The sequence below is a fragment of the Thamnophis sirtalis genome, unplaced genomic scaffold, assembly GCF_051295495.1.
Source record: "Thamnophis sirtalis isolate CommonGarterSnake01/CBP01778 unplaced genomic scaffold, rThaSir2_p1.2 scaffold_15, whole genome shotgun sequence".
Classification (NCBI taxonomy): Eukaryota; Metazoa; Chordata; class Lepidosauria; order Squamata; family Natricidae; genus Thamnophis; species Thamnophis sirtalis.
This window is the reverse complement of record NW_028261395.1, coordinates 38,773,788-38,800,383: the sequence shown is the minus strand read 5'-3', so window position 1 is coordinate 38,800,383 and position 26,596 is coordinate 38,773,788. Positions and strand designations below refer to the sequence as shown.

The 26,596-nt window shown below is 52.9% G+C and overlaps 1 protein-coding gene across 1 annotated transcript in view; it reads right to left on the bottom strand.

Moving 5' to 3' along the window:
* Nucleotides 1–26,596, bottom strand: part of HSPG2 (heparan sulfate proteoglycan 2) — a gene marked incomplete at its 5' end in the record, with an annotated part of 93,867 nt that overhangs the window by 5,503 nt on the left and 61,768 nt on the right. Inside the window, 37 exon segments of the mRNA XM_087702437.1 lie at nucleotides 57–155; nucleotides 300–408; nucleotides 1,500–1,609; nucleotides 2,671–2,770; nucleotides 3,113–3,257; nucleotides 4,994–5,078; nucleotides 5,792–5,908; nucleotides 6,609–6,756; nucleotides 6,937–7,049; nucleotides 7,138–7,404; nucleotides 7,523–7,620; nucleotides 7,738–7,912; nucleotides 9,173–9,433; nucleotides 9,655–9,834; nucleotides 10,005–10,197; nucleotides 10,633–10,814; nucleotides 10,972–11,106; nucleotides 11,385–11,525; nucleotides 11,611–11,749; nucleotides 11,873–12,024; nucleotides 12,120–12,258; nucleotides 12,416–12,567; nucleotides 12,678–12,816; nucleotides 13,497–13,648; nucleotides 14,167–14,302; nucleotides 14,436–14,590; nucleotides 15,261–15,402; nucleotides 17,596–17,747; nucleotides 17,830–17,962; nucleotides 18,289–18,440; nucleotides 18,677–18,812; nucleotides 19,499–19,641; nucleotides 20,510–20,648; nucleotides 22,380–22,531; nucleotides 23,734–23,869; nucleotides 24,483–24,625; nucleotides 25,645–25,797. Coding sequence (XP_087558563.1) covers nucleotides 57–155; nucleotides 300–408; nucleotides 1,500–1,609; nucleotides 2,671–2,770; nucleotides 3,113–3,257; nucleotides 4,994–5,078; nucleotides 5,792–5,908; nucleotides 6,609–6,756; nucleotides 6,937–7,049; nucleotides 7,138–7,404; nucleotides 7,523–7,620; nucleotides 7,738–7,912; nucleotides 9,173–9,433; nucleotides 9,655–9,834; nucleotides 10,005–10,197; nucleotides 10,633–10,814; nucleotides 10,972–11,106; nucleotides 11,385–11,525; nucleotides 11,611–11,749; nucleotides 11,873–12,024; nucleotides 12,120–12,258; nucleotides 12,416–12,567; nucleotides 12,678–12,816; nucleotides 13,497–13,648; nucleotides 14,167–14,302; nucleotides 14,436–14,590; nucleotides 15,261–15,402; nucleotides 17,596–17,747; nucleotides 17,830–17,962; nucleotides 18,289–18,440; nucleotides 18,677–18,812; nucleotides 19,499–19,641; nucleotides 20,510–20,648; nucleotides 22,380–22,531; nucleotides 23,734–23,869; nucleotides 24,483–24,625; nucleotides 25,645–25,797 — 5,403 coding nt within the window.

Genomic DNA, 26,596 nt, shown 5'->3' with positions numbered 1-26,596 from the left:
CACCTTGGCCTCTGTTGGCTTCCTCGTCAGCAGGGCTGAGGCTGTGCCTCACTCACCTGCCATGCACTTCTTTCCGTGTCGGCCCAAGAGGCAACGGCAGGTGTAGCCCTCCCCGGAGGCTTGGTTCACGCAGGTGGCATCGGGCCCACAGGCCTCTGTGGGGAGAAAGGCAGGCGGAAGTTCCGCTCAAAGGCTTTCAGGCTTGGCAAAGTCCCAGCTCTGCTCCGGGGCAAATGCCCCAGATCCTGGCACATGAGGTTAGATAGAGGAGAGAATCGAGGGGGGGGCAGGAGTCTTACCTGGATGGCAGCGCAGGGCCTGAGGGTGCTCGCAGTTGCTGCCAGCGAACCCCTGGGGACACTCACATACGTAGCTGCTGCTCTCCGAGTCTCTGCAGACTCCTCCGTTCTAACCAGATAGAGGGGAGGGAGGGAGGGAAGGCAGTGATGCAGTTAAAGTCCCTGGCTCACAATTGCTCCGGGCACCCTGTGGGCACCATCTTTTTTTTAAAATAAAAATAACAAATCAATGCATGAACAGTGTGGCACCTGGGCACCATACATTCCAGCACAAACAAAACGGATTAGATGAAACATTATTATTGCATTCAATCAACTTATAAAATTCCCATAACAATACACATCCATATTAGATTACCATCTATCATTATTCAATTGTACTTCTCATTATAACTTTCATTTTATCAAATAAAAATGTAATACATTAATATTCCCTTTATTTCTATCTCTGGTTCCCCTTGAACATATCTGCTAATCGTTTCCTACTCTAGGGGGCAGTGCTCATCTCCACTTCTAAACCAAAAAACCAACGCATGACTAACCTCTGTTATCTTCCCACCAAAAGTGGTTCCTATTTTTCTACTTGCATTTTTACGTGCTTTTCAACTGCCAGGTTGGCAGAAGCTGGGACAAGTCACAGGAGCTCACTCCGTTATGTGGCGCTAGGGATTCGAACCGCCGAACTGCCGACCTTTCTGATCGACAAGCTCAGCGTCTTAGCCCCTGAGCCACCGTGTCCCTTTTTTAAAATCTCTTACTCTAGTTTTTAATCATATCGCCCTACTTTAAGAAGCCTTTTCTTTCTTTTCTGTCTAACTTCTAATCATGTCACCTGCCTGCAAAAAGAGAAAGAGAGAAAAAGAATAGAGAGGGAGAGATAAAAAAAAAAATACAATTCAAAACAGCAACCGAGAATAGGAATCATCCATCCATAGTCTCTTGCCCGCTTTATGCTTTAATTGCTGTACTTTAAATAGAGAGGGGTAGAAGGAAAAGCAAGTCAAACCAACAATAAAAAAGGAATCATTTACCCATTGTCTCTTGCCCGCTTCGATACTTCAATTGCTATGCTTTTTGACTTGTCTCCCACATTCCTCTCTTAAATCATCTGTATCTATTTCTTGGATGTCCTGTGGGCACCGTCTTTGAGGTCACCAGGATGTCTGCTCCCTCCCCCCAAAATTATGAGCAGAGGGCTACCTGACATGGTTGGTCTTGGCAGGTGGGGCAGTTGGAGACTCCGTGGGCTTGCAGGTCAAAATCTTTGAAGATCACCTCTTTCCCTTGGATGATGAGTTGGTGCACACATCCTGCAGGGGGCGGCAGCGAAGCAGGTACAATTAGAAGTTCTCGGTGCTTGGCACGACCAGACCCATAAGCCTAGCCATGTGTGACCCAGCATCAGGAGAAGGAGAGCACAGACTGAGATCCCTGGGCCAAGCACACAGCCTGTCTTCCCTTACTAGACTAAGATCCGTGGTGGCATAGTGGTTAGAAAGCAGTATTGCAGACTAATTCTGCCGACTGCTAGCAGTTTCCATCCTGACCTGCTTAAGGTTGACTCAGCCTTCCATCCTCCTGAGGTCAGTAAAATGAGGACCCAGATTGTTAGGGGCAATAGGCTGACACTGTAAACCGCTTAGAGAGGGCTGTAAAGCACTGTGAAGCAATATGTGCTCTTCCTTCCTTCCTTCCTTCCTTCCTTCCTTCCTTCCTTCCTTCCTTCCTTCCTTCCTTCCTTCCTTCCTTCCTTCCTTCCTTCCTTCCCAGTGGTTAAAATGCAGTATTGCAGGCTAACTCTGCTGACTGCCAGCAGTTAAATCCTGACCGGCTCAAGGTTGACTCAGGATTCCATCCTTCTGAGGTCAAATGAGGACCCAGATTGTTGGGGGCAAGAGGCTGATTCTGTAAACTCCTTAGAGAGGACTATAAAGCACTGTAAAGCGGTATGGAAGTCTGTGGTATTCCTTTCTTCCAGTGGTTAGAATGCAGTATTGCAGGCTAACTCTGCCAACTGCCAGCAGTTCAATCCTGACTGGCTCAAGGTTGACGCAGCCTTCCGTCCTTCTGAGGTTGGTAAAATGAGGACCCAGATTGTTGGGGGCAAGAGGCTGAGTCTGTAAACCACTTAGAGAGGGCTATAAAGCACTGTAAAGCGGTATATAAGTGCTATTGCTAGACTGAGCCACCACGGATCTAAGTCTAGTAAGGGAAGACAGGCTGTGGGCTTGGCCCTGACAGGAGAGGCTGAGTAAACCTTCTCCAGGTTAGCAAATCTGGTTTAAAGTCCACCATTCTGACCGGTTCCCCACCTGCTGTATCCATCCATCCATTCATCCTGGGACAGACCCATCGCACGCCCTCATCTCACCTACAAATCCACTGCTGAGACCGGTTTTTGCAATGGCTGCATAATTGGGGTACCCGCCCAGGTAGAGCTCCTCGTTGAGATCCAGGCCTTGAAACCTGCCCTGGAGTGACACACAAGATGAAAACCTTGATATGAAAAGGGTCGGAAGACAGGCCCACAGGTGACACCCCCCCGCTCCTTCCCTGTGGGAGTTTTCCGGGACTTGCTAACCGAAGGCGCACATAAGCAGCTTAGCTGGCATTCACCATCCAGCTCCTGCCTGCCTCAGTTTCCCAGAGAGAGAGGAGAGACAAAGGCCTCCTGCTCCGTGGGGGAATGGGTTGCGGCACGAGTGTTGCAGCGCACAAGGAGTCTTCCTCCGGAGCCACGGGCCCCCTCTCCATCCCCGCCCAGGTCTCAAGAGAAAGACACGTTCCCCCCTCTTCCTTCAGCCAGGGATCACCTGGGAGCTGCCGTTCACGGGGGGGTGGCCGTCCACCACCAGGGATCCCTGAGTCAGGTTGCGGTAGAGGCGGACGGTGTGGAACTCGCCCAGGTTGAGGATCGAAGGGTGTCGGATGGTGGCCATGCCGGAACCGGCATCGAACCTGTCATGGCAAGATGGGGAGAAGGGCAGCTTCAGATGCCCATCCTGGCTGGTCAGCGCTCTAACACCTCTTTCTTGAGGGGCTGCACCATCAGCTCCACACACCCCGAAATCATTACCCAGCTCCAGAAATCTTTGGCAAAGCAGGGGTGAAATGCTATCGGTTCGGACCAGTTCACCCAAACCGCTAGTGAAAATGCTACCTGTTCGCCTGTACTGGTAGTAAAAAAAAATATGCTACCAGTTCGGGGGAACCGATTTTTCCAACGATCAGCTGTGACACACGATTTTTATAATCTAATCTAACTAATCTAATTCGCATGGCACTGCGGATTCCTGCCACCCCTCGCTGTTCACTTTCCTTTGCAGGTGCACTCGGTAGCAGGCTCTGCCCACCTTCCCGGACATCATTTTGACGCTCTGTGCATGCACGTGACCCAACAAAAGGGCGAACGACAAAACCGCGCCCGACTAAACCGCGTCACTGATGTCATCAACGCAGCGACAACACCCAGTGCGGAGAAAGAAGGGCGCTTTAAATAGCGTGTCGAAAGAAAGCCGATTTAACAAGGTAAGGGTTAGGTTTAGGGTTAGGTTTAGGGTTAGGTTAAGGGTTAGGGTTAGGTTAAGGGTTAGGTTTAGGGTTAGGTTAAGGGTTAGGTTTAGAGTTAGGTTTAGGGTTAGGGGTTAAGTTTAGGTTTAGGGTTTACAGCGTGCTTCTGTCTCTGCGCTGTTGTCGTCCTGTTGATGACGTCAGCGACACGGTTTAGTCGGGCGCGGTTTTGTCATTCGCCCTTTTGTCGGTGAACTGTGCATGCCTGGAGCGTGCGCTCCCATTGCTACCGAACCAGTAGCAAGGGTACCATATTTTTCAGAGTATAAGATGCACCTTCCCCTCCAAAAAAGAGGATGAACATTTGGGTGCGTCTTATACACTGAATGTAGCCCCACCCACCGTCCCCCACCCTTTGGCCTCTGCCTCCCAGCAATTTACCTCCTTGCAGCAAACGGGGAAAATGGGGCTTGCGGAGGTGGCAATAGGCTATGGCAATCCCTGCAGCCTGAAACAGCTGATCAGTGGGAGGCCTGTGCTTAAACAGAAATTGAAAGTGAAACTTGCTGTTTGCTGCAAGGAGGCAAATTGCTGGGAGGCAGAGGCAGATTTTTCTTCTTCTTCTAATCTGTCTAAACTAAAACAGGCTGTTACTGCAAGGAGGGAAGTCAATAATTATAAATGCCTATAGAATGTCCACATTATTAGACTTATATTTTAAAGACTGCTTTATTATTATTCTAGACAACTTAACAAAATGAAGAAGCTTTTTAAAATAAATGCTTGATCTGAAGAGGCCCAGTGCTATTGTATCTTCTTTTAAATAGCAGAGAATAACTTATACTTCTAGAAAGCCACATCAATTTTAACAGCATCTGTACAAATATAGTCTGAAATGTAACACCACAAACAGTGTATATCGTCTGTACTGTTTGCTGTTTGGGGCAAGGAGGCAAATTGCTGGGAGATTCCCCCCCCCCCCCATGCTTGTTTTCCTCCCCAAAAGCTAGGTGCCTCTTATACTTTGGAGCGTCTTCTACTCTGAAAAATACGGTAGGTGGATTTCACCCCTGTGGCAAAGGCTACCAAAATAAAGCTATGGGAAGGAGGCAACCTGGCAGACACGGAGACAGGGGTGCAATGGGGCAGCTCGACCGCTCCCCTCGCAGGGACCCCGGCCTCACCTGAGTTCTGGGCGGCCCCCCACCAGCCCAAAGGAGACGAAGTCGCTGCCCGTGTTCTTCTTCTGCCCGTTGTACACCAACATCCCTGTGGGAGACCAGAAGAGGGGAGCTCAGGGATGCTGGGGACAAGAGATACCACCCCACCCCCACATGGCTCCCCCAGGTCCATTGGACAGCATCATGCAAGGTGCTGAGATCAGATCCACCATGCTCTGCCTCCTGTCCTGCCCCAGGCCCTGGGAACCTGAGGAGGGAACAGGAGTCTTCGAACCGAAGGCTGAGAGCGGCCCTCACAGCCCCACAGCCAGGCAGAGCTTCCTTGCAGGAGTTTGCAAGGGAAGATTAGGTCCAAACAGTGCAGCCCAGCTAAATAGGAATAAGATAGACTGCAGCTGGATGAGGAGGCTCGGGAGCTCCTGGTGTATTAGTCAGCTTGTCAGTAGCTCAGGTGGCTGAGGAGGCACACTCCCACCACCACCACCCACCCACCCACTCCAAACACACACTCCAGAAGCAGAAAAGGGTTAGAAAGGTGCCGGGCAGGGAGACTGCAGTGCCCAGCAGGGGCACAACTCACCTGAATAAAGCATGAGAGCTGGAAGGGCAGAGGAGGAACGAGGGGAAGAGGTGAGAGGAGGAAGAGGAAGGAAGGAAGGAAGGAAGGAGGAGGGGGGGGGCAGATGAAAGGAAGAGAGGCTGAGTGAGAGATGCTCAGAACAGAGAGCTCAGGACTCGAATCCACACCAAGAAGAGGAGTGGCTATCCTTGCCCACCCGCCTGCCCCGCAGACTCTCTTACCATCCGCGGTGTCGGGACGGAAGGTGATCTCGAGGGCAAACACCCGATAGGCATCCTTCATAGTAGGCAGGACCAGGTAGGACTGAGGATTCTGGGTAAAGTAGGGCACCACCCGCTCTGCAAGGGGAGGGCAAAGGATGTGAGGATGGTTGAGCCTTCCGCCTCCTTCTGCAGATGGGCAAGACCCAGGCAGGGGCGAGAGCTTCTGGCATAGGGCTGGGCAAAACTGGCAGAGGTTACAACTGGCATGTGATGAGTCTCTGCCCAGGTCCTCCGGCCTGGCTCTTCTCATGGCCACAAGGGGGAAGGGGCAGCAGGAGGAGGAGGAGGAGGAGGAGGAGGAGGAGGAGGAGGAGGAGGAGGAGGAGGAGGAGGAGGAGGAAAAAGGAAGGAAGAAGAAAAGGAAGAAGAAAGGAGGAGGAGGAAGAAAAAGGAAGAAAAAGAAGGAAGAAGAAAAAGGAGAAAAAGGAAGAAGAAGAAAAGGGAGGAGGAGGAGAGGAGGAGAAGAAGAAGAGGAAGAAAAAGGAAGAAGAAAGGAGGAGGAGGAAGAAGAAAAAGGAAGAAAAGGAAGGAAGAAGGAGAAAAAAGGAAGAAGAAGAAGAAAAGGAAGGAGGAGGAGGAGGAGGAGGAGGAGGAGGAGGAGGAAGAAAAAGGAAGAAGAAAGGAGGAAGAAGGAGGAATCAAGAGGGAGGAAGAGGCGACAGTGGGGGAACATCCAATATTTATTCTTGAGGATGCTGGCAGCATCTCCTGCCCATGCCCCCTCCTCCGTCTCCTGTGGGCCAGATTGGAAGGGAGAGGCAGGTGCCACACTGACCTCGCACTTTGAGCATGGAGAAGCCCGTCCCCTTCCCCTGCCGGTTGGATGCCGTGCACACGTAGACACCTGTGTCTTCCAGGCGAGCCGAGGGAATGATCAGGCTGTGGCCTTCCAGTCGGGCATGCCGGGGCAGCTCCCCTTCCAGCTGCAAGACAGTGAGCCACAAAAACCCCTAGCAGGCCTCCCGCCCCCCAAAAAAACAGATCACCCTATCCCAGAGCCAAAGGGATGCTCTGCAGCACATTTCCCAAAGCCTCTGCAGCAGCGCCTCCCCCTGCATCCCGCCTGGGGAGAGATGGGGGAATCACTCCCGTCCGAGACGTACCTTGGTCCACTTGATTTCTGGGACAGGGAACCCGGAGGCCGAGCATGGGAAAATCACGGTGGAGCCTGTGGAAACCTCCTTCACTTCTGGTTGGGCAGCCACTTGCGGGACGGCTGTGGGAAGACAGAGGAGGCCCCACCCTGTCAGCCACGGAAAGCAAAGCAGAGGGAGGACACCCCTCCGGGAGAAGGTCGGGCTTACACTGGACATGCAGGATGACATGGGACTGGACGGTGCCGACGTTGTTGGTGGCCGTGCAGCGGTACTTTCCCGCATCGGCCTGCTCCACCCGCTCGATCTTCACCAGGCCTCCACTGGCCAGCACTCCCGGGCGCAGCTGCCCTCCCACCTTGCTCCAGGTGAGGTCCGGCTTGGGGTCGCCGAAAGCCAGGCACTCAAACTCCACGGCATTGCCCGCCAGGACGGTCTGCACCGATGTCCGGATGTTGATCATCACTTTGGGGAGGGCTGAGAAGAGAAATGGGGTGGGTGGGGTGTCTCCAGAGAGGGAAGAGCAGGCTGCCTGTCTCCCTCAGGTGGGGCACTTGGTCCACCAGCTGGCATGATGCTCATGATGCTTACTTACCCCGGACAGTCAGGCTGACCCTCTCCTGGGCCTGACCGGAGGGACTCCTGGCCCGACACACATATACCCCCTGGCACTCCGGGACCAGCTTCTCAATCCTAGAGGGAAGCAGCCACTCTGTCAATCCCTCGGCTCTTTGCCCCAGTCTACAGGTGCCCAGTGCCACCTCCTCCTCCCACCTGTGCCATGCCGTGTCCCTCATCTGCCCCACTCACCGCAGCACTCCATTGCGGATGGTGTGAGTGGGAGGCAGCTCTCCGCCCTCTTTAAACCACTCGATCTGCGCCCCGGGATCCCCGGAAACGGAGCACACAAACTCCGCTGTGGCACCCACGGCTCTGGTGTCACTCTGAGGGGTGACCTGAACGGAGAGGGGTTCTCCAGCATGGCCTGAATTGGGGACAATGAGGACGCACCACAAGTCAGCGCGAATACGACAAAAAATGTGGACCCAGACATACAATATGTAGAGCCATGATGGCAAACCTATGGCATGCGTGCTAGGGGTGGCACGCAGAACCCTCTCTGTGATGTGTGCCATCGCCAATTGCTCTTCTGGTTTCCGGCGTGCATGAAATACGGCCCGAAAATGGTCCCAAAACCGGCCTGGAAATGGCCTGGAAAATAGCCTGAAAACGGCCCGGAAAATGTACTGAAAATGACCTGAAAATGGCCCCAAAACAGGCATATGCACGCCGGCCATCTGGTCTTCGGTGCTCCGGCACATGCACACACATGCATTTGTGTTCCGGTTTGGGCACTCTGTGTCAAAAAGGTTCGCCATCACTGATGTAGAGCAATAATTCGTTTTTTCAGACCCTCAGAGAGTTCATTGCTATGAGGCGCCATGTTGAACTTCCAGTGACCAGTATGAGAGAGTGAGAGCAATAACACCAAATTTAACACACCTGCTCCTCCTTCACACCTGAGACTTTGTAACACTTAATGAGTCACATGACACCAGGGAGGGGGAAACGGCTACTTGGGCCCCCTTTGGACATGATCACTTAGGGGTGTGCTCACTCTTGTTCCCAACAGCTTAGACATGAATGGCTGTGTGTGTTGCATCATTTTGAGGGGACAGCACGTTGACACTGTTATGCAAGCTGTATGCTCACGACTTTACATTGTAGCCAAGTGTCATTTCTTCAGTGTTGTCACATGAAAAGGTATACTTAAATATTTACAAAATGTGAGGGGTTGTACTCACTTCTGTGATATACTGTACATCAGGTCCAAGGCTGGGGCCAAAGCTAACTTTTCAGGGCTCTCAGGAATCCTAGGACTGACCCACAAGTCCTTGGGGGTTTCTTTTATACCAGCAGCCTACTTTTTAATCTCCCAATTCGAGAGGGTTCAGGGTTATGAGGCAGGATCGAGCCCCGCACTCTTCTGGCCACTCCCTTGGTTGAATCTCCCATCTTGGCTGCAATAGCAATAGCACTTAAGACTGTAAGTCTTACAGTATATACCGCTAAGTGTCTTGCCCCCAACAATCTGGGTCCTCATTTTACCGACCTCGGAAGGACAGAAGGCTGAGTCAACCTGGAGCCTGGTGAGATTCGAACTGCCGAACTGCAGCTAGCAGTCAGCGGAAGCACCCTGCAGTACTGCACTCTAACTACTGCGCCACCTCAGATGCCCGCTCACCTTGCACATAGACCTGGGCAAAAGCCTCAGCGGAGCCCACCCGGTTGCTGACATGACAGCGGTAGGTGCCGGAATCCCGGTGCCCGGCGGGGCTGAACTGCAAGATGCCCTCTCGCACCGTGGCCCGTCCAGGGAGACTGCCATTCACCTTGGTCCACTGGTAACGCAGCGGGGGCGTGCCGTGGGCCAGGCACTGCAGCTGCACTGCATCGCCCTGGTGCACCACTGCTCGGTTGGGAAGACTGGTGGCGTAAGGTGGTACTGAGCAGAGAGAGAAGGTGGGGGGAGAGCTTGGCACAGGTACCAGTCCCGGAGCTTCCAGAGGAAGGCACTGAACCAGTCCATGGATGCGAGTGGTCCGTGGGGAAGGGGTGTCTGGCATTTCTCCCTCTTTTGCCATCCCCCTGTCAACCCAAGGACACCCAGGTAGCAGCACAGCACCCCTGCACGAGCCCCATCCCTCCTCCTCCTGGCACACTCACTCTCCACATCCAGCACTATGAAGGCTTCCGTGAACCCCGCAGAGTTACTGGCATTGCAGATGTACTGGCCCGAGTCCTGCTGGGCTGCCCGGGGGATGATGAGGGTGTCATTCACCACCTGATGCTGCCATGGCAAGGGAGCCCGTAGCTTGGACCAGTGGATGGTGGGAGTCGGGTCACCTGTCGGTCCCAGCAAAGGAAGCAGTGGTGAGCCCGGCTGGCCAGCAACCCAGGTAGCCTTGGCATAGGGGACCCCCAAGATGGGCTTGTCAGCTTGGAGGGAGGGGACCAGTCAGGGCTGAATAATCCCCCCTATACAAACACACCCACACCCACACACCAGCACACACCTGTGGCAGAACAATGGAGCCGAGCCGTCTGTCCCGCCTCCACCGTCTGGGTTGGAGTCACATGGATTTCGGGGACTCCTCTGCTGCCGTGCACCGCCTCCACGCTCACATCTACCTGCGCCTCCGTGGTACCCACGGAGTTCTGGGCCACGCACAAGTAGGTACCGGCATCTCCCAGCTTTGCAGAGGAGATCTGTGGCGGGAGAGGACCCCACACGATGCCCTCAGCCTGATTCCCACTCAAACAGAGGGATCAAGCTATTTTTTAGTGTCAGAATATTCATGAACTGGCAGAGACATGGTAACAAGATCAGCCAATGAATAGACATGGTAACAGGTCAGCCAATGAGGCTTATTTGGAAACAGAAACTTAAGTAAGTCTGGGCATGGCTTAGCTGTTTTAAGTGCTGAGCTCTGAAATGAAACTACCTGTATTTTTCGGAGTATAAGACGCAGCGGAGTATAAGACACACCAAGATTTTTAAGAGGCAAATTAAAAAAAAAAGTTTTTGCACTCTGCAAACCTCCCAAAAACGGGCTAATCTTTCGCAGTTTCCAGGGTGGCCTGTGGGTCAGATCAGGCCCCCAGGCCTTGTGTTTGACACCCCTGCTTTAGACCTTCACCTACCTGCAGCACTGCTCGGCTCTCCAAGGGTAGCATCCTCTGGTTCTCCAGCTTCTTCCAAGCTCCCAGCTTGGTCCAGCCCACCACAGCTCGAGGGTCCCCGGTCGCCAGGCAGTCTACGCTGATGGATTTGCCCACTTTGAGCTGCAGGGGCCCCTTCGGCACCACCGAGACGGTAGGCAGCCCTAGGAGGAGAGAGCAGCATCGGAGTTTACCCAGGGCCTTTGGGAGACCCTCCGCCCCGGCGTTCCTTCAGAGTCCAAATTTAGCCTCGGCTGGATGAGAACAAAAGGGGGCCTTGTCCCTGCTGTCCTAGACAGACCCTCAACTGTTATCCCTTACCTTGGACTAGGACGTTGACTAGGCTGTTGGCAATCCCAAACGGGTTGGAGACCACACACCGGTAGGCCCCATGGTTTTCTGGACGGGCATTGGAGATGGTGATCGCAGAGCCATTAGGGCTGATTCTCACATTATCTGCAGAGGGGATGGAAGGAATTACCAGGGGGGGCACTCCCCAGAATCAGTACCCCCCCCAAACCACATGGCCTAGCTGCTCACCAGGCAGCCCCCAAACCTTTTGGTGAAATTCAGCTGGTTCTATCCAGTTCAGCAACGGGAGGCTCCAACCACCCACCTGGATATCATCACGCCCCACTTTTGACACTCTGTGCATGCGCAGAGGATGGAACGTGTACTCACATTTGTTAACTGGTACCAAAGGTAAGTTGATTTCACCCCGGCCCAAACCTCACCTAGCAGCTGGTTGTTGGGAAGCTTCCAGGTGATCTCGAGAGGCGGGGTGCCTTTGTGGATGTGACACCGGAAGGAGACCTCGTCCCCTCCGCGCACAACCACACTGTGGGGCTCTATGGAGATGATGGGGCTCTGCAGACCTGGCAGGAGAGAGAGACGGTGACCCCTGGAGTCTGAACACCCTCCACCCGCCCACTCTCACCCCTGCCAGAATGCCAGACGTACGGGAAGTAGGACTGGTGTTGGCCATGACAGAGACCATGAAGGACGCCTCTTGTGGGACGCTGCCTCCACTCACACGGCAGATGTATTCACCAGAGTCGGCGGGGGTGAGTCGGACCAGTCGCAGATGGGCGTTGGAGACCTGTGTGGGCCGGGCAGGAAGAGGAAAAGCATTGCAGATTTCTGATTTCCCCACTTGCATGAACCTCTTCTTCTGTCAACAAGGCTGCCTTCTTTGCCCCACTGTGGACAAGCTTTCCCCTACCTGGTGACCTGCAGGCAGCTGACCCTCTCGCCGATACCAGGTGAACGTGGCCTGGGGCTGGCCTGGAGCAATGCACGACAGATCCAAGGTCTCTCCTTCAATGGCGGCAGAGGAGGAAGCCTCAATCCTCAGAGCTGAGGCACCCCCTGTGGCTGCACGAAAGGAGAAGACAACATCTCAAATGAGCCAGGCCTGTCCTGCAGCAGGTCTGGGTTGCCAAGTGGCGGATAGGGGAGCAGAGACTTACGGTGGGAGGGTCCCTCACTGTCCTGGATGGTGACAACCAACACCGCCTCCTGGACGGCATTGGGGCTGCTGACACGGCAGACGTACTCGCCAGAGTGGGCGGAGGAGACCTGTGGGATGCGAAGGCGAGTGCCCGAGACCTGCCAAGGAGAGGTAAGTTACTCACTCGCCACAATGTCGGTATTTGGCTCTCCCGCTGGCCCTCTTTCCCCAGAGAGGAGCTGGGAAGGGTGAAAGGAGCGAGGATCACCATCCTCACCCGAGTCAGGCGAAGCAGACACGCCTTTCCCTTTTTACCTGGTGGTTGGGTGGGAGGGGTCCTCCTCTCTTGAACCAGCTGACTTTGGGGTGGTTCTGGCCAGTCACGAGGCAGTTCAGCTCCAAGGTCTGTCCCTCGGCGAGGGAAGACGAGGAGGATTCAATCCTCACCGGCGGTATCACCCCAGAAGCTGCAGAGGATGAGGAAGGGTTGGACTGCAACCCCACTGCATGGCTCCCCAATTTCCCTTCCTCCCCTTTCCTTTCCCCTCCACATGCCGCAAGCTTCCTGGGCACCTACTGGATGGGCCGCCTGAGCTGCTGGGAATGGACACAATGATGGATGTCTCCAGTCGGCTGGTGCCATCGTTCACGTAACAGACATACTCGCCCGAATCGGCTGCCGAAACTTGCGAGATTCGGAGGCGGGTTCCGAAAATCTGTTACCGGGAAAGAAAAGCAGACAACCAAGAGCTGATTTCTTTTACCAACTGAAGTCATTTTCCACCTCCATCTGCCTTGGATTTCCCAAAGCCTCAATGTCAAGATCCAATGCGAGAATCCAAATAAAACCTCATTCTCTTTCCAAACGTTTTACTGTTTATTGAACACACTGCATGGTAAAGTCGAAGTAAAACTAATTCTGAGGTTCCCAAACATTGGTTGATAGAATTAAACAATAATTTCCCCAGCCAAACCCCGTTGTCCTCACTTAAGTTATGGGAACCGTCTGCTTCAACTCCGCACCCATTATGATGTCCTTGAGAAGGTTTCAAGCTCTCACGGTCTTCGGTGGAATCGTAAAGGTTTCGTTTCTCCATCTAATCCATTCTAAAGCAACCCCTCCCTCCCCACTCTAAGTTGAAACGAAGAGTTTCATCCTTGACACTCAGTTTCCATTTCTTAAGCCCCCAAATATTACGCCAAGGTGTTTCAGGAGATCCCTCATTACATGACCGAAAATGCGTAACACACATTCTGAAAAATAATGTCTGGCTAATCCAGTGTTCCCACAATCACAAACCCGCTTCCTTTCCATCAGCTGCCCTCTGTAGCCTCTGGATCTCCTGAAGCCCACCGTTGCCCAAACGCTGCGGGAATCTCTGCCACGTCCCCTTACCTGACTGTGGACAGGCAGGGCACCCTCGCGCTTGTACCACATCACTTTGGCTTGGGATTGGCCAGCCACCAGGCAGTTCAGGTCCAAAGTCTGCCCCTCGGAGATGACTGTGGAGGACATTTCAATCCTGATCGGGGGAGTGACGCCCACAGCTGGAAGAGGAAAACAGGGATCCTGTCAAGATCCGAAGCGTACTCATGCTGCTTTCACTTTTACTACTTCTCAGCTTGCCAACAAACTATGAGGGTGGGTGGGTGGGAAGGGGGAATTGAAATGTGGGTTGTAACCATCAAGCATGCAGCCTGTGAGAACCAAGGTCACTTCAGCAGGTGGTTGCCAGACCTTCCAGGCATCTTCTCATAACAATATTGTGACACTTAATTGGACAATGTGACCTGCACTAATTGGAGGGAGAGAGGAATCTATACTTTAATTATATTGAATGGCGCGGGAATTAGCCAGAGCTGGTTTTGCTTTCATTCTGTGCCGAAATGATGTGCACAATAAAGTTCTGCATGAAGAGATTGGATTGTCTCGATGGCGCTTGCTGGGTTGGGTGTGTCAGTCGGAACCTTGACAGAACCATAGGGGGATCCTCCACAGATCCCCCCCACAGAGCAGGCAATCAATCACACGCCGCAGCCTAGCACCCATGGGGAAGGGGACTTACAGTAGGAGTCCCTTTCACCTTTGATGGTCACCACCAGCGAGGCCTCGTGAATGGCCGAGCCGTGGCTCACGCGGCAGACGTATTCCCCAGAGTCAGCTGGTGAAGCCTGTGGGATGCGCAGGAGGAAACCGGAGACCTGGGGAGAGGTGAGCAGAAGGTGAACAGGGATGGCTAGCACTGCCTAGGTGCCAGCCTCTTCCTCGCAGCACCTGGAGGCGTTTCCGGGAGAAAAGCCCCTCTTGGCGAGCCCCACATGGGCAGTGCCATACCTGGTGGCTGGCAGGAAGAGCCCCTCCTCGCTTATACCAGGTGACTCTCGCCTGTGGCACAGAGGCGGCCACGATGCATTTCAGGTCTAAGGTGTGGCCCTCGGAGAGCGAGGTGGAAGAAGACTCGATCCGTACAGGTGGGATCACCCCAGCAGCTGCAACGGTTATAAGAGAAGAAAGCTCAGGGCTGTCGCCAAATTCCCCCCACCCTGCCAGGGAGAAGCTATGCATTAGAGAAGCCCCACAGTTGCTGCTTTCTCTCCTCCCAGCTGACCCACATAATCCTTGGGAGGCAGAGAAGCAGATCCTTTAAACATTCCAGCGCTTAGGATTCCCTTCAGGGCCCTGTACAGCTAGTCCTTGACTTACGACCACAATTGATCCCAGAATTTACGTGGCTAAGTGAGACTGTTGAGTGAGCTTTGCCCCATTTTACCACTTCTCTCGCCATGTTTGTTAAGTGAATCACGGCAGTTGTTAAATTAGTAACACCGTTGTTAAGCAAATCCGACCTCCCCATTGGTTTTGCTTGTCAGAAGGTCACAAAAAGAGGATCATGTGTCCCCTGGGACACGGCAGCCATCATAAATATGAGCCAGATGCCAAGCACCCAAATGTAAATCCCAGGGATACTGCAAATGGTTGTGTGAAATAAGGTCATAAAGTCCCTTTTTAACGTTGAACTAAGCGGACTGTTGTAAGACGAGGACCGCCTGTATTCCCTCCCTTTGCTTTTTCATGCTGCCAACCTTCGCGCCAGCCCTCCTGGTTCATCCTCCCTCATTCCCTCCCTTATGAGCTGCTTCGAGGAAAGGGAGTCCTTACGGAAAGTGGGTCTGCCTTCCTGCTGCTGGACAGTGACCAAGACGGAGGTTTCCTGGCTGGCGGCATCGGAGCTGACCCGGCAAACGTACTCTCCAGAGTCAGCCGGAGAGATCTTGACCAGACGCAGACGAGTTCCCAAGGCCTGAAAGAGGATGGCACCCAGGGGTAAGATCAGCCGGTTTGTATCGGTTCATACGAACCGGTTCTTCCATCCACCTGCCCCTGCACTAGTCTGTCCTGTACTTCCTTTGTTTGAAGCCCAGCTGATAGGCGCGGCAGAGCGGATTGCCACGCCTCAGCTGCTTCACTCACCGGGGCTGCAGTAGAAGGTAAGTTTCAGAGCTGTTTCGAAATGAACTGCGCATGAGCTCAGTGAACCAGTTGTTACACTGGTTTTGGTGTACCAGTTGAGACCCTATCTGGACCGGGAGGCCCTTCGGATGGTCACTCACGCCTCGTCACCTCAAGACTGGATTACTGTAACGCGTTCTACAAGGGGCTGCCCTTGAAGAGTGTTCGAAGACTCCAGTTAGTCCAGAATGCAGCCGCGCGAGCGATTGTGGGCGTACCTAGGGACACCCACATTACACCTGTCCTCCGCGAGCTGCACTGGCTTCCTATTGGTCTCCGGACACGTTTCAAGGTGCTAGTCGTTACTTTTAAAGCCCTTCATGGTTTAGGACCTGGCTACCTGAGAGACCGCCTCCTGCCATTTACCTCCCAGATCGCACAGATTAGGCCTCCTCCGGATCTGCCAGCCAATGTCGGCTGGCGACCTCCCGGGGAAGGGCCTTCTCTGTTGCTGCTCCGGCCTTATGGAACGATATCCCCGTGGAGATCCGGACCCTTACTATTCTCCCGGCCTTCCGCAAAGCAATTAAGACCTGGCTCTTCCAGCAGGCCTGGGGCTGTTGATTTATCCAGCCCCATTTTATGTTATGAATGTTGTGTGATTTTAATGTTTGTACTTTTTAATTTTTATATGTTCCCCTCCCTGCTTTTTCTGTAAGCCGCCCTGAGTCTTTTGTGAGTGGGCGGCATACAAGTCCTAATAAACTCAAACTCAAACTATACTAGTTGAGTCCCACCACTGATGGCACCCTTATCAGCGCGTCCTTAAAACAACCTTGGTCTGCTGACTATGACGTATGGATTCATAGATTTTACATAAAACAACATGATTCTAAAACCCTTTAAAAAAATAATGAAAATAAGGCCCTTCTTTTCTATTTGGAGCCAGGGGGAGATTTCCGAATTGTCGGGTTGAAAATAATGATTATTTAAACAGCAACCTTTGCAGAATTGCCCCCCATATCCGCCCTGCCTCACCAACGTCTGAGCTCCAAACAGAGCTCAGTTCGTACACAGACTAAGGCCAGGCCTGGTGAGCCACACTTTGGAGCCACCTGATTCCGTTTGTCATGCCCCAGACGTGAATCTGCGGGGGATGATGAGCTGGAACAAGAGCCGACAGAGATTGAGAGGGCGGCTCCGTTGGCCTTGGAGGAAACTGGGGAAGGGCAGAGTCAGTCCAGGAAGGGCTTTTCAGGATTAGAAAGGCTTGCAGACAGGGAGGAGGAGGACAGGCAGAGATCAGGCAAAGAGCAAGGACCACCTGCTCCTGATCCTAGAGCACGGAGAGAAGAGAGAAGGCAAGAACGACGCACAGACCAAGCCAGCTACGAAGTAGGAGAGCGCCCTTCTCCCCCTTCACACCTGGGGACTGAGATGTAAGGAGGTGCCAATGGGAGGGGCATTTGTCGGGAACAAGTGTTGAATCTGTGGAGCCTCGTGTGCACTTGCCGACACCTGGAGATTACCATGGTCTTATCTTGTGGGGCTTCCCCAGTTTGCCTGCTTCACTGCACTTCTTGCTCTGGTTACTGTTTGGCTAAACCTGTTTTACTGGATTGCTTACCCTGGTTACTGTTTGGCTAAACCTGGCTTACTGGACTGCTGGCCCTGGTTACTGTTTGGCTTATCCTGGCTTAATGTCGCAGCCAGAGGCTGCTGAAGGTGCGTGCGAGAGCTTTGCTCCAGGACTTGTAGTAAATGTGGCTTAGATTTAGACCTGTATTCTGGCTGTGTTGCTTTCGTGCCACGCCCACGGGTCATCACACCATTTCCCCAATAGCAGCGTTGGGCTCCAAAGTCCGAAGAGCGTTTACCAGCTAATCAAAGTGCTTTGAAACTGGCATTGTGCCCAGGAGGCAATTTGGGGCACTCTGCAGGCAAGGAGGTGCCTTCGAGACTGTAGCTTTTAGCCCTCAAACTGCCAAAGTGGCCCCAAAGCTGTTATCCAGTTGCACGTGTTAAGGCTATGTCATGTCTGTACCTGATGATGGGCTGGCAGGGCTTCACCCCGTCTGTACCAGGTAACCATGACTTGCTCCGGGCGGGAAACCACACAGTCAAGCTCCAGTGTTTGCCCTTCCGCTATGACGGAGGAGGAGGCCTCAATCCTCACCGGGGGAGCCACGCCAAAGGCTGGGGAGAGTAGAAGGGTGGGTGAGGATCCTGCCAGCCCCCCTGGCAAACCCGTCCCTCCTGCAGGGAGGCCCACACCTACTGGAAGAGGAGGAGCGGGTGACAGAAACGAGGATGGAAGCTTCTCGGGTGAGGGAATCCAGGCTGACGCGGCAGACGTATTCCCCCAAGTCAGCCGGGGAGATCCGGGGGATGCGCAGGTGGGAACCAGAGACCTGCGGGGTGAGGAAGAAGAGGCAGCCGGCACACAAATGAAAGGGATGCCCTAAGCCAGGGGTCACCAACCCCCAATCCATGGATCAGCTACCAGGCTGCGGCATGCCAGAAAGCGGGCTGCACAAACAAGAGAAGCCGTATCTGTGGGATGCAGGCAGCATATGAAACCACACCCCCCCTCCCCGGTCCATGGAAAAGCCTCAATCTGCGTAACCGGTCCCTGTTGCCCAAAAGGTTGGGGGCTGCTGCCGTAAACACCCTCCCAAGGAGGAGAGGTCTCTGGATAAAGCTGCCCCTCCCCTCCAGCCTCGAGGGGCTCCCATACCTGGTGGCCGGCTGGCAAGGATCCGCCGCGTTTGTACCATGTGATGGTGGCGCTGGTTTGGCCAGCCACGACACAGTTCAAGTCCAAGGCTTGTCCTGGGACGAGGGAGGGCGACGAAGGCTCGATCCAGAGCGGAGGGGTAACTCCTGAGGCTGTAAGGACAGGAGGAAGCGGCCGACAATCAGTTAACAGACCTCTCCCCTCCAGCCAGTCCTCCCCTACAGGCTCCCATGGGCCTAGCTCGAAGGGGAGAGCTGAACTCCCCTGGAAATGCCCTGGACTCCTCTTGGGCGTGGCCTGCCTTCTTTGGCCCTTCCACCCCCAAGAGCTGCACCAATGAAATGCACAAGTTCTGGATAATAAGCTAGGACCTGAGCTTCTGACTCACTTTCGGAGCTGCTGTGCACGAGGATCACTTTGGAGGCCTCTCGAACGACCCCGTTGTCGCCGTCGGTCACCCGACACACATATTCGCCTGAGTCCGCTACTGTGGCTTTGAGAATCCTTAAATGGAGGCCAGAAATCTGAAGGGAGAAGGTGGTCGAGGCATGTGGTGAGGAACCCCAAAGCGAGGAAGAGGTGGGCGGTCTAGCCAAGGGTCTCCTGTTGTGGAGCTGGTGGCAGACTCAGACAGTGAGGAGGTTGGAGAGGAGCATGGGCCAGTCCTGGAGTCTGGGGAAGGCTCTGATGAGGGCTCTGTGTCGGAGGCAGAGAGGGGGCCAGAGCCGTATGCCAGCTATCAGCTGCCTTCAATGTCAGACATCAGTGAGGCAGAAGAACAGCTGGAGCTGGTTCCTAGTCTGCGCATGTGCAGAGCTGCCAGGCAAAGGGAACACCTAAGGAACAAGGGCCGACTCGGGAGTAAGGCCACAGGTGAATGGTGAATGGCCCCTCCCATAGGGAATAAAGAGGAGCGAAAGGGGAGTGGAGTTTGCAGGAGACAATGAGTTTAATTCATTCGGGTGAAGATCTATTCCTGACTTCTTGCCAAGTAATTGCTGCTACAGCGTGGCGTTTAAAAGATATTGGCCTGGCAGCTCTCCCAGCCTGATAAAGGCCTGCAATTATGAAATCTCATGAGACTGTTGGCTGGGATTTTGCTGGAGAGGAATTCCCTTTAACCTAAATAAAAGGTGTTTTATCGGGACGAGGAGTTGGCTTCGTGCTTTTGGGTAAGCCTCGGTCAGAACATCTCCCGCTATGCCCATACCTTGCGGTTCGCCGGGAGGGACCCTTCCCGCTTGTACCAAGTGACTCTGGGCTGCGAGAGGCCAGTGACCTGGCAGTTGAGGTCCAAGGACTGACCCTCAGTGATGGAAGAGGAAACGGAGTCGATCCGGACTGGTGACGGCCCTGAGGATGTCAGAAGATGGGTCAACTTCTCTTGCCCACCAATTCCAGGGATCCGTTCCCAAGCCAAGATGGCCGGGAAGAGACAACAAAGATGCCCAGGACATTGCCTTTTTGTGCCCCCCAGTGAGTGACTCCTGGCTCTCCTTCCCCCACGCAGGTGTGGTCTTTAGCCTTACCTTTTTTTTATATAAAAAGTTTTTATTTTCAAACAGACGTAGACAAACAAGACATAAAACATAAAACCATCTTCTATTACAAACAGTGTGTTTTTGTGCATCTTTTCCATAGTCATCACTTACAATTTATATGAAATCACATGTTATCAGATCTAATATGTTTGTATTCATCATTATCATTATACCTCATTTGTTTGACTATCACTATTATTTCTTCATTTTAAACGAGATATACTAGATATCGGGTTCATTTATATTGTAACAATACACTACATCATCTTAAATCTACCCAATAATAATATATCTTTATGTTATATTCTGTATCATTCTATTATTCTTGTATTGATAACATTCTCCAGTGCCTTTCATTTCCATGTTTTTTTTTACTCTAATCACTGATAAAATAAATCCCATGTCTTATAAAATTGTTTATCTTCTTGTTCTCTAATTTCAAATGTCAATTGACTCATTTCAGCACATTCCATTATTTTGTGAATAACTTTCCTCCTGCGATGGCATTTTCTCATTTTTCCAATTTCTAGCAAATACAATTCTAGCCGCCGTTAACACATTTACAATCAAATATTTCAATTCTCTGTTGTATGTTTCCGGTATAATTCCCAATAAAAAGATCTCTGATTTAAAGTCTATACGTATTTTGTATCGTTTTTCCCCCCAATCTTTAGCCTTACCTTGAGAGGGGGTGTGGCTCTGCTGGATGGTCACCTTGATGGAGGCTTCCTTCGGGCCGGCTCCGTTGCTGATTCGGCAGACGTATTCCCCGGAGTCAGCGGCCGAGACCTCCAAGATTCGCAGGAGGGACCCATAGATCTAGGGAGGAAGCAGTGTTGCTGTCTGCCACGATGCCCGTATACCGTGGAAGTCCCCCCCCCTCAATTTTCTTTAAATTCAGGTAGTCCGAAACGTTGCTTAAGTGAATTTTGGCCCCATTTTACGACTTTCCTTGCCACCCCGTTCTCAAGTGAGTCACTGCCGTTGTGAACTCAGTCACCCGGCTGTTAAGTGAATCTGGCGTCCTTGTTGACCTCGCTTGTCAGAAGGTCACAAAAGGGGGGTCACGTCACCCCGGGACATTGTAACCGTCATCAATATAAACCAGTTGTCCAACATCCGAATGTAAATCATGTGGCTATGGGGCTATGATGCCGCAATGGTCATAGGCGTAAAGAATAGTCTTAAGTCACTTGTTTCAGTGCCATTGAACAATCACTAAATGAACAGTTGTAAAGTCAAGGACTATCTGTATCTGTGCCCCGTCTGTCAGTTTTATTTCTTTACTGGGATCCTATAAGCCGTGGTGGCGCACTGGTTAGAGTGCAGTAACGCAGGCTACTGCCAGGTGCTTGCAATTTGGCCGTTCGAATCTCATCAGGCTCAAGGTTGACTCAACCTTCTGTCCTTCCGAGGTGGGTAAAATGAGGACCCAGATTGTTGAGGTGGGCAAGAGGCTGACTCTGGAAACTGCTTAGGGAGAGCTGTAAAAGCAACTGTGAAGCGATCTAAAAGTGCTATTGCAGGCTAATTCTGCTCATTGCCAGCAGTTGGATCCTGACAGGCTGCATGTTGACTCAGCCTTCCTTCCTTCCGAGGTGGGTCAAATGAGGACCCAGATTATTGGGGGCCAAGAGGCTGACTCTGTAAACCGCTTAGAGAGGGCTGTAAAAGCACTGTGAAGCGGTATATAAGTCTGCGGGCTAGTGCTATCTTTCTTTCTTCCTTCCTTCCTTCCCAGTGTTAGAATGCGGTATTGCAGGCTAACTCTGCCCACTGTCAACAGTTTGATCCTGACTGGCTGCAGGTTGACTCAGCCTTCCTTCCTTCCGAGGTGGGTCAAATGAGGACCCAGATTGTTGGTGACAAGAGCTGACTCTGTAAACCGCTTAGAGAGGGTTGTAAAAGCACTATGAAGTGGTATATAACTCTACGGGTCCTTCCTTCCTTCCTTCCTTCCTTCCTTCCTTCCTTCCTTCCTTCCTTCCTTCCTTCCTTCCTTCCCTCCTTCCTTTCTTCCTTCCTTCCCTCCCAGTGGTTAGAATGTAGTACTGCAGGCTAATTCTGTCAACTGCCAGCAATCCTGACAGGCTCAAGGTTGACTCAGCCTTCCATCCTTCCTAAGTCGGTGAAATGAGGACCCAGATTGTTGGGGGCAAGAGGCTGACTCTGTAAACTGCTTAGAGAGGGCTGGGAAGCGGTATACAAGTCTAAGGGCTATTGCTATTGTTATCCTGGCTTATAATTGAGCAGGATTCTTAGTCTTGTTACAATTACAGCCCTCTTTTCTGAAAACCGTTCTGAGAAAATTTAATCTTATGCATTCTTTGGGGAAAAAAAGAGATAGAGAGATCTTTAGGGCCGGATGAGACCAACCGTTCCGAAGGAAATTCGTAATCAAGAGGAAACTCTTCATTGTTTCTGGCAAGCCAGGGAGTTTTTTTTCTAACTTCCCCCCTTTCGTTGCCTGGAATGAAACCAGGAGGCTCCCACAGAGAAGCGGGAGAGATGCGGCCGCCCACTCCCCTCGGGCCCCGGGAGAGTCCGAACCTGGTGGTTGGCTGGCAGGGCCCCTCCCCGCCGGTACCATGTGACGGATGCTGTAGGGTGGCCGGCCACCACGCAGTTCAGATCCAAGGATTGGCCTTCGGTGACCGAAGAGGACGAAGGTTCAATCTTGACCATCGGTGTGACGCCGGGCACTGAATGGAAACAAAGGGCAAAGAGAAAGGAGGCAAGGATATGATTTGCACTGCGAGGGGGAGAGTTCCAGTCTAGGTTTGAATAGGGCCAGTGATGGTGAACACACGGAAACGTCAAGTATGCACGCTCGTCCGGGTGGCGTTCCGGAAAAGCCAAACTTCCGGGTTCTGGGGTGCGTGTGCGGCCGACGATCAGCTGGCCAGCATGCATGGGCAGACCGCTTTGTGGCACTGCCACAGAGGCGAAGGGATCGCGCTCTGAAAAAGCTGAACTTCCAGGTTCTGGTGCGCATGTGCGCCCGACGATCAGCTGGCCAGGGTGCATGCACAGGCCAGTTGTCGGCACTGTCGCGCATGCAAAGGACAGCTGATCATCGCGTGTGCATGCGTGCCATAAACCAGGAAGGCAAACAGGCAAGGCTGCATGACATGGACAACATGGCTTCGCGTGCCATTTTGAGCACACGGACCATAAGTTTGCCATCACGGGAATAAGCTCTCCTTGGGCTGACCATGACCGGCTGGGCGTTTTGCTCAAACCAGCCACTTCTTTGGTTGATGTTTCAGGTTGGTACCTGCCCAGGAGCAAAGGATGGATGGTTTCCCACAGAGAGAGATGCACACACTGGGCACTGCAGCTGAAAATGATTCAAGCCTAGAAGAGGTTTTCTGGGGAGGAACCTGGGCTAGTCCTGGAGTCTGGGGAAGGCTCTGACGAGGGCTCTGTGTCAGAGGCAGAGAGGGGGCCACAGCCATCTGACAGTTATCAGGTGCCTTCAGAGTCAGACATCAGTGGGGCAGAAGAACAGCTGGAGCCTGTTCCCAGTATGCACATGCGCAGAGTTGCCAGGCGAAGGGACCAGCTAAAGAACAGGGGTTGACTTGGGAGTAAGGCCACAGTTGGATGGTGAATGGCCCCTCCCATAGGGAATAAAAGAGGAGCGAAAGGGGAGCGGAGTTTGCAGGAGACAATTAGTTCATTCCTGCATTCTTGTCAAATATTGTGGCGTCTGAAAGATATTGGTCTGGCCACTCTCCAAGCCTGATAAAGGTCGGTAATTGTGAAAGATCTTGAAAGACTGTGGGAGAGGAAAGACTTTGCTGGAGAGGAATTCGCTATCAATTAAATAAAAGGGGTTTATCGGGACGAGGGCTTAGTGCTGCTAGGGAAGCCTAGGTCAGAACAAGGGGTCACGCCTTACCCTGAACGACCGCCACCTCAATGCGGGCTCTGCCGACTCCCATCGGGCTGCTGCCCACGCACAGGTACACCCCTCCGTCGGCAGCCGTGATGGAGGGTATCACCAGGGTGGAGATGTCGGTTCTCTCGGAGTGGGACTGCAGACACAAAGGGAAAAACGTTACAGACCCTCAAGTGCGGGTCTGGCTTCCCACCCTCCTGGGCCACATGGGGAAGGGGGTGCCAAGGAGGGCCCAGAGCTGGGCGGTGAGGCACCCTCAGCATCCGCAAGTCCCAGGCATAAGCAAGAAAGGAGCCAGAAGCAGCAGGCGAGGTGGAGGCAGGATCGGAGTGCAGCCAGCACAATCTGGGAGGGTGGGGGGAAACGAAGCCATTTGGGGGAGACCTTGCTTCTCTCCGCTGGAGAACCGAAAGCCAGAGGAGAAAGACGTAGCCGACCAGCAGAGCAACACGAGGGGCTCATGCAGAGGGATACCTGCTGGAGCTCCTGTATTCGCTGCCGGACGGCTTCCCAGCTGCCACTTTGAAAGTGGAAGAACCCAAAGACAAGAAGCGCCTGGCCCAAGAGGGAAGCGGGGCAAAGAGAGAGAAGGAGAGAGAGGGGGGGAACAGAGGCCGCCAGGAAGATCAGAAGCACCAAAGAAGATACCACAGGCTGGGTCTGCGCCTGGCCCACCTCTTCCCTCGGGCAACCTCACCTGGACCCAAAGGTCTGGGAGGGGCCGTCCTCCCTGGGAGACCAGGCCTTACCTGTGGAGGCAAGCTGCCGCCCTCTTTCTCCCAGGTGATGGTGGCCGCTGGGGAGCCCGCAGCCCGGCAGTACAGTCTGACGGTGCTGCCCTCCTGCACCTCTGTCCGTTCGGGGCTCACCTGGACTTGGGGGACGCTGGTACCTGCCCAGGAGCAAAGGGGAGGTCAGTCCCTCTCTCTCTTCTCTCAGACCATCACGCCATTTATGGCCTGATTCTCTGGTCGCCCCACTTAAATTTCTCTGTGGCGATTTCTTCCCTTTGGCAAATTTGATTAGGTATCAGCTAACTCTCCGAGTGGTCTGGTGGCCTAGAGGTGGAGCTCTCGTCTTACAATCAGGAGACTGTGAGTTCGATCCTAGGTAGAGGCAGATATTTCTCTCTCTGGGAGCAATGAGAATGTATCTGCCGAACAAAAATCCGCACTGGCAACAGGCAAGTCATCCGGCCAGTAAAAGCTCTGCTAGCTCTATTCAGTTGCCCAGACTCCACCCCGCAAAGGATTATGTGGCCGTTAAAAGATGATAAAAGCTAAGTTTCTGCTCTTTCTCCCTGAAGAAGAATAAATACTGATGGATGCATCCTGGGAAGATGGACTCTGAGGTCTGGGGAGGTTCTTGGAAGAGCCCCATCATCCTCAATCTCACGCTGAGGAAGGGGGATCAGAAGGGTTGCTGGGGGCCATCTTATGTAAGTATTTGCGCATCTCTTTTGTTCTTATTTAACTATTAAATGCACAAAATAATAAACTACCTGTTTGTATATCTTCTTTTTGTAGGTCATTAGGGCAAAGAAGTGATATTGACTCGGCCACACCCACCCAGTCACGTGACCAGCAAGCCACACCTGCCCAGTCACATGACCACTAAGATATGCCTATACAGCCACAGGACTACCGAGCTGCACCACCCAGTCACATGACCACCAAGCCACGCCCACCCAGTCACATGACCAAGCCACGCCCACTGTCACATGACCACCAAGCCGTGCCACTCAGTCACGTGACCACCAAGCCACGCCCACCCAGCCTCATGACCACCAGGCCACAGCCACAGAACCGGCAGTAAAAAAAAATTGAATCCCACCAATGGGACGTGAGTATTGGGCATCCACCTTGTGGCATGGTTTGTCCTTGTGGCTGGAGCGATGCCACCTCAACTTACTTTGCACTTGCAGGAAAGCTCGCGCCATGTGCTGCCCAACGCTGTTTCGCACTCGGCACAGGTACTGGGACTCGTCGGTGGGCTCAACCGCAGGAAAGCGCAGGATCCCGCCCTGGATAACAGCCTTGCGGGAGATCACGCCTCCGGGTCCTCCTGGAGCAAAGACGAAAGCTTCCCAGTTATACGAAGAGAGGGGAGGGATTTCTGCTTATGGGGAGAGGATGCTGGGCCTCTTCGTTCTGCACCACCCGGGCATGTTCTGTCCCACCCCAAGTCCTGGAACACCCAGCTGAAAACGCCACCGGCCAAGCTAGACACAGAGTCTAGCTCTTAGAATAGGGGTGTCAAACTCAAGGCCCGCGGGCCACATCCCGCCCACCAAGTGCTTAGATCTGGCCAATCGAGCTGACCTGGAAACAGCGAAAGACTGGCCCACACAGCCCTCCTGAGCTCTGTTTCCGCTGGCAGAGGGCTGCAGGAGTATGACGCAGCCAAAAATGGAGCTCGGGAGCCCATTTTTGCTAATAGAGCGCTCGGGCCACCACAAGCACCCCCGACACGAGGGACTTGAGCTGGCTACGCCCCCCTGCCTCCCTCCCCGAGGCCAAACACAACCCTGATGTGGCCCTCCATGAAATCGAGTTTGACACCCCTGCTTTAGAAGGATCCCCTCTCAATAGCACAATCCTGCGTTAAACCAATCGGCTCTTTTTTGAACCACAAGACTCTCTGAATCTAAAAGCCATGTTTTGAGGAATGCTCTATTGCGTGTCTGGAAAAAATATCAACATAAATTAAATGATAAGATACCTATGTGAGCAATACCCAGACACGCAATAGAGAATATAAGCATAGAACAAAAACAGGATGTAACAACATACAGACAGCTTCTTACCATAGAAAAAGCTAAAACTTTTGAATGTACTAAAAGAGGAAAGGGTAATCCAAACCT